Source organism: Hypanus sabinus, chromosome 13 (assembly GCF_030144855.1).
Source record: "Hypanus sabinus isolate sHypSab1 chromosome 13, sHypSab1.hap1, whole genome shotgun sequence".
NCBI lineage: Eukaryota > Metazoa > Chordata > Chondrichthyes > Myliobatiformes > Dasyatidae > Hypanus > Hypanus sabinus.
The window spans coordinates 79769249-79776410 of NC_082718.1; the positions used below are offsets into that span (position 1 = coordinate 79769249).

General features: G+C 46.6%; 1 protein-coding gene across 1 annotated transcript in view; it reads right to left on the reverse strand.

Moving 5' to 3' along the window:
- The window catches only part of LOC132403381 (2'-5'-oligoadenylate synthase 3-like), a 125809-nt gene extending 119077 nt beyond the window's left edge, over window positions 1-6732 (reverse strand). The window contains exons 1-3 of the mRNA XM_059986795.1: window positions 6479-6732; window positions 3597-3894; window positions 2127-2302 (exon numbers count right to left, since the gene is read on the reverse strand). Of these exons, the coding sequence (XP_059842778.1) occupies window positions 2127-2302; window positions 3597-3894; window positions 6479-6649 (645 nt within the window). The 5' untranslated portion in view covers window positions 6650-6732. The remainder of the gene's footprint in view (window positions 1-2126; window positions 2303-3596; window positions 3895-6478) is intronic.
- Between the last annotated feature and the right edge of the window lie 430 nt (window positions 6733-7162).

Below are 7162 nucleotides of genomic sequence, written 5' to 3' on the forward strand. Positions count from 1 at the left end.
TCACCTTATACACTCAAAAACATCTACAGATGCACTGTGGAGAGCATTCTGACTGGATCATCACCATCTGATATGGGTGTGGCGCTACTACACAGGATCAAGGTAAGATGCTGTGGTGGTTCAGTCCGAAGTCCGTGGTCCGGTCAGCAGACTCCGGACTCCGGGTTTTCCAGCGGTCCCTTGCTGGGTTGGACTTAACTGGAAACACCTGAGGCTCATATTGGAACTGGGAATGTAAGTGGCCCTGGTATTGAGTGTGGTTGGGTTGTTGTTGTTTACTCAGGGCACAGATGGCTGGTGGAAGGCTAGAATGGACTCTTGCCATCCTTGGGGCCGCGTTGGAGAACCATGGCTTCTGGGAGCCTTGCTGTCAGTAGTCGGAGTGGTCATTGTGGTATGGATTCAGCTGTTTCCTGGGCCAGCTGGGTGGCCGTCAGCCACTCTGAGCTAGGTAGGGATCCAGTTACTTCCGTAGCCAACAAGGCTGCCGGCCGTAACGGCTACTCAGAGCTACCCCGATGCAGAGGTGGAACTGTCTGTCGTTCCTTGGTGTTTGTCTCTTCCTGTCCTTGCCCCGGTGAGATAAGTCTGGCTGTTCTGCCGTTGCTCTGCGGGGGGATCTGTCTTGTCTTGCCCTTGCCTCTGTGGGGTAAATCAGGCTGTTCTGCTGTTACCCTGTGGGGGGAATCTGTCTTGTCTTGTCTTTGCCTCTGTTGGGTAGGTCAGGCTGTTCTGCTGTTACCTGATGGATGGTCCTGCCCCACCTTGGTGTGTCGTTATAGATGAGTCCCGGCTTGTCGGAGGATAAGTCCCAGCTCTGTCTGTGTACTGTCCCGTTTCATGTCAGTGTCCTGTTAAAGATGAGTCCCGGCTTGTCGGAGGATAAGTCCCAGCTCTATGTCTGTGTACTGTCCCGTTTCATGTCAGTGTCCTGTTAAAGATGAGTCCCGACTTGTCGGAGGATAAGTCCCAGCTCTGTCTGTGTACTGTCCCGTCACATGTCAGTGTCCTGTTAAAGATGAGTCCCGGCTTGTCGGAGGATAAGTCCTGGCTCCATGGTGATGTACAGTTCCTAGTCTGCCCCTAGCTCCAGCCTCTGAGTTCCCCAGGCCCGCAGCCTGCAGCCTCGTCGTCCTCGCCTGGGTTTGGGGGTCTAAGCCCGAGGCAAAACCCAGGTTCTGGGTCCTTGTCCAGTCTTGGGCTCGGAGTCCACCCCAGGCTCCTTGTTCCCAGTCCCTCGTCCTGGTCCTGCTTCCCCTGCCACGACAGCATCCCATCCCGTCCCTGGGTTCCGTCTCATCCTGTTTCTGGGACTCCAGTGTCTGTGTCCTGCAGTTGGGTCCTGATTCAACACCTGACTTATGACAGATGCAGAGAGTTATAAAATCAGTTCGATCCATCATGGTTACTTGTCTCCATAGTATCCAAGACTTCTTCAAAGAGTGCTGCCTCAGAGAGGTGACGTCCATCATTAAAGACCCCCACCACGCAGAACATGTCCTCGTCTCATGTTACCGTCAGGAAGGAGGTACAGAATCCTGAAGGCACACTCTCAGTGAGTGAGGAACAGGTTCTTCCCCTCTACTGTCCAATTTCTAAATGGACACTGAACCCAGGAACACTACCTCACTAACAAGGGAAAATCTGCTGATGCAGGAAATCCGAGCCAATGCTGGAGGAACTCAGCAGGCCAGGCAGTGTCCGTGGAAAAGAGTATGGTTGACGTTTCGGGCCGATACCCTTCATCAGGACTGGAGGAAAAAGATGAGGAGTCAGAGTTAGAAGGTAGGGGAGGGGAGGAAGAAACACAAGGTGATAGGAGGGGTGGAGTGGTGAAGTAAAGAGCTGAGAGATTGATCGGTGGAAGAGATACAGGGCTGGAGAAGGGGGAATCTAATAGGAGACGACAGAAGGCCACCAGAGCACCAGAGGGAGGTGATGGGAAGGCAAGGAGATAAGGTGAGAGAGGAATGGGGAATGGTGAAGGAGGAGGGAGTACTTCCTGTTTTTTGAATTGGCCTCCACAGGCGTGCCTCTGAAGAAAGTGGAAGCTGGATATTAAACAAGCTATCTGTTTGTGTTGGAATGACAATGATCAGGAATCATTCTGTTCTCCAGAAACTTACCAGTTTGTACCAATATTTCAGCAGGCGGATCAAATCTTTGACTTTTGAAGTATACTTCTTTACAAACGCTCTCTGAAGTTCAGTAAAGCAGGCAGAAAATTCTCCATCTGTGGTGCTGTTTCTGCTTCTAAATCTGATCAATTCACAATGTGCTTCATTCGCATTGGACTTCCCCTCTGTAAGGAGTAGAATGGTTAACGATCAACAATCACAGTGCAGTTAATATCTGAAACCCAGCAGGCCATGCATAGTGCTGCATTGTATTGCTGCCCTCCAGTTTAGTTAATCGCATGATTCACAACCCAAAGGTTCTCAAATTGGATCAGCTAGCTTGCGTAGCATTCCTGAAGGGACGAGGAGGAAACTCAGCCCAAGCTGCTAACTATTGTCGTTTAACATATGGCACACGGTTCTGGGCACCCCACTATAGGAAGCATGTTGAGGCTTCGGAGAGAATGCAGAAGCTTTACCTTTCCGACAGCTCATTCAGCGGCAGGGGCAGGCCATGGCGATGAGGTTTCTCGCAGGTCGGCAATGTGTGTTTAAAAGTACAGAAGGGGCAAGCGGGGGCGACCACTGTCAGGGTGGCAATTGTTGGGGCGGCCATTGTTGGGAGCAGGTTAGTGGTGAAAATAGGAGTGTCAGGCTTTGGCTAAAGGAGGCTTCGGATTGAAAGAGGCGTTAGCTCTGGGTAAGCTTCTGTTAAGGTTCCAGTTTTTTTCTCTTACTGTGCCTAGCGTAGTAAATGACTGCTGGGTGTTGATTGGATGTTGGAGCCCCGGGAGACCCAGACTCTCCCAGGGATCTGCGTTTGCATCCAGCTACAGCTCCTGAACACCGTGTAGGGAACTGGAGCAGCAGCTTGGTGCCTTTGGCTTGTACGGGAGAGTGAGGAGATCATCGATCAGAGTTACAGGGAAGTAGTCACCCTGAAATTGCAGGAGGCAAGTAGTTGAGCAGATCTGTGGGTGAAAATGTCTTCTTAATGAGAGAGATCAGGGGAGAATGGCCAGACTGGTTCAAGCTGACAGGAAGGCAACAGTCACTCAGCTAGCCACGCATTAGAACAGTGGTGGGCAGAAGAGCATCTCGAATGCACAACACATCCAACGTTGAAGTGGATGAGCTACAGCAGGAGGAACAGTATCTAATGAAGGGGCCACCCGAGTGTGTTCTTCCTGATTAAAGATAGCAATAACTAAATATAGAACTCAGTTGTCCCAGGATCTGAACCATGAACTAGAAAAGGGACACTGAAGGGAGAAAATCAAACAAGCTGCACTCTTCACATCATTCTAGAACAGAATTTCCCAACCTTTTTTAATGCCACAGACTCTTAGCAATAACCAAGGGGTCCATGGACCCCAGGTTGATAACATCTGTTCTAGAGCTTACACAAGAAATAAAATTACATTTCAGTTTAATAGTACTTCTAAACATAGGTGACATAACATTGCGGCAGGTTCTTACTTAATGCATCATAGGTCGGCAGAACATCAAATGACACACTCTCTGAAGATTTCTTTGATCTCAACTCAAAGCTCAGAGATTTTGGTGGGATGCTGCTTTGTTTTATTGAGGTGATAGTAATATCACGGATCTCATACGCAAGGCTCCTGGAGCATTCTTCCAGCATTTGCTGAATGTCCCCCAGAATTCCAAGCCTGGTGTCTCTCTGGTCCTGGAAACTTTTGAAGCAACTGAGGAAGACGACAAGATCTGCATCTGAGCTCTCTTTTACGGCTGTACCTTTGCCTGATGACCCACCCTGTCAAAAAACAAGAATGTTCAATTATTTCCGAATATTACAATGAGTGGCAGACAGTTCCATTCCAGATCTATGATGTAAACAAACGACCCACATTGATTAGCTTCACTATCGATCGTCATGGGATTACAGTCTGTTTCAGTTGTTACTTTGTTTTCACAGTTACACACGGTGGCTATTTTTCCAGCTGCTTTAAGAACCTAGAACATAGAACACTACAGCACAGTACAGGCCCTTCGGCCCTCCTTGTTGTGCCGACTCATATATACCTTAAAAACCAGTACTACCCCGTAACTACCCCGTAACCATCTATTTCTCTTTCATCCATGTGCCGATCCTTTTCATCCAAGTATTCCCCTTTTCCACAAATCCTCAATGAGATGGGAACTCCACAATTTTTCCCCAAGGTAGATATTCTATGCATATGATCATAAATGATCACTGACAGCAGGTTATTGCACTTTATTGGCAAAACACCCAGCCTCGTAGTCACTGAAGAGACAGTTTTTATATAAAAGTAAACTGGAGCAAGAAGTCCTGTGCTGATAACTCAATCCTGAATCTGTGGAAAGCAGTCCCACAGACTGTGCTGGAGGCAATATCCATGGGGATAGTTAATGCAGAAATTGATAGTTTCCTGATTGGGCTGGGCATCAAAGGATATGACCGAAAGGCAGGAGAATGAGGTATTGAGTGGGATATAGTATCAGCCATGATGGAATGGGGAGCAGACTCGATGGGCTGAATGGCCTAATTCTGCTCCTACATTTTATGGTCTTATGGTCCCTGCAACCAGCACTATGTGACTCAGCTGGAAGAATCTCACCACATCATTGGTTTATGGAAGACTCATTTCATACTGGCCGTATGAAACTTGAGTTGACATTTGGGCAACTTAATTCTGGATGTGAGCTGCCCACGTTTCAGAGGGAATTGAGCATCTGAAGAGCAATTCTGTAAGTTCCATTGTTTTTGTGTTTTCTAAATATCCAGTGATTAATCAGGATAAGTATACCTATTCACAGAGAGTGCTGTCTGTATCACTTGCCAGACCCACGAACCTGATTCTACATTACAGGCATGGCCGCTATACAAGGAAGTAAGGGGACTAGGACCTCATGATTTATAAAGCAGACTTTGAACTGGGGTTCCAGTGAGCGAGAAGATAATGTGGGAAATTCGGACCCAGCGGGTTTGAAGGCAGGGGGTAAACTGGTCAGTTAAAAAGCAATGTTGACAGGGTTTGCTCTGTTCCCTTCCCTTTGTACAAGGGGAAATGCATTAGTATTAATGGATTGAAACCTGACCGTGGTTGCTGCAGGTGAGGTGAGCTGTGTTGGAAGGGAGACGTACTTTTGGGAAATGTGGAAGTTCTGGATGCTTGTCTACTGCAAACCTGAAACAGATTCCATTGGCATGCCAACCTGATTGACTGGTGAGAGCCCATTCACCAGCTCCCTGCAACCAGCATCACGTGATTCTGCTGCTAATGTGGTGCTGCCCATGATGTCAAGAGAAGAGGGAGGGCAGATCTGATCTCTGTCCTTGGGGAGCTCAAAGGAGGACAAAGGAGGAGAAAGCAGACAAAAATACAATCTCCAACTCTAAATAATAATTCAACTGATCAATCATATCACAGTGGTGAGTTGTGTCCTCACCCTTTTCCCTGCCTCTATTTATACCAAAATTGTTTCGGTTTCAGATTTTCAAAGTTTTAAAATCTCAGCCAATCCCAAACCATAATTATTTTTCGATGGGACCAGAAGGATGAAACCAAAATTCAAATTGTCCCATTGGCCACCTCAGAATCCGGAAAGCTGAAGTAGAAGCAGACCATCCCTGATCTCTATCAGCTGTCCAGGAAGACGATGACAACTAGGATACCTTGGGAGGTGTCCCAACGAGCCAAAACAGATTATAATTTAATGTAGTTTTTTTGGCAGAACCTCAATAATGCTGTTCCACAACGGTTTGCTGCCAAACTTGTGAACATAATGGGAAACCTATTTGATGCTCTGGTGTCCTAGAAGAAAGTCCATTTACTCGCCAATTTATCTGAAATTCAGCAGCGAAAAAGGCTGTAAATTTGGAGATTCAGCCAACACCATTACAGGCACCAACATCCCTACCAATGAGAACATTGTCAGGAGGCAGTGCCTCAAGGGGGTAGTGTCTATCATTAAGGTCCCTCACCATCAGGGACATGGCCTTTTCTCATTACTACCATCAGGGAGGTGGTACACATTCAACGTTTAGGAACAGCATCTTCTCCCCTTTGCCATCAAATTTCTGAATGGTTGATGAACCCAGGAACACCATCTCACTATTCCTCTTCTGCACTATTTATTTATTTCTTTACTAGTTGTAACTTCTCGTAATATTCTCAGTCTTGAACTGCACTGTTGCCACAAAATAGCAGATTTCACAATGTATGTCAGTGATAATAAACCTGATTCTAACATCATCACATTCATCCGAAAACAACTCCACTTATAAGGAAAGGAATTAAAAGATAAATTAAAATAAATTATTCAGATCACTTGGAGGTACAGTAAATATTTGTATTAAAAGCCAAGCAACTCACCTTAACAGCTCTGATCACTTTAATGCTGGGTTGATGCATGAAACATCGATTCTTTAAAAATTCACAGATTCTGTGCACAGCCTGCTTCACCTCAGCATTAAATCCAACTGGCTCCAAGTTTCTTTTGATGAACTCGTCCAGTCTCCTGGGCTCTGTGCAGTACAGCTCCATCGTTGCTGAGCGTTTGTTCTTCCTCAGGAGTGTGGTTTTACCTCTGCCCCACAGCTGCTCCCACAGATGCAGTGGATGTGGAGCAGAACCGACAGTAACCTCTTTATAAACTGCTTGTTAGCTCCACCTTCAAATAATAAAAATGCAGTGCAATGTGAAGATATGTAATCTTTTCCTAGTGCAGTAAAATTTGTACACATCACAGTTCAGTGACTGATCCACCCCTGCACTGCTTATTGGATGTTTTAGATCATCTTCCCACCCTACCTCTTGTGAAAATGCCATCCCAGTCTCACAATTCCTCTATCTCCGCCGCATCTGCTCTCAGGATGAAGCTTTTCATTGCAGAGCAAAAGAGGTGTTGTCCTCCTTCAAAGAAAGGGGCTTCCCTTCCTCCACTCAACTCTGCCCTCAACAGCATCTCTTCTATATCGCACAAGTCTACCCTCACCTCATCCTTCTGCCACCCTAATAGTCCATATAACCATATAACAATTACAGCACGGAAACAGG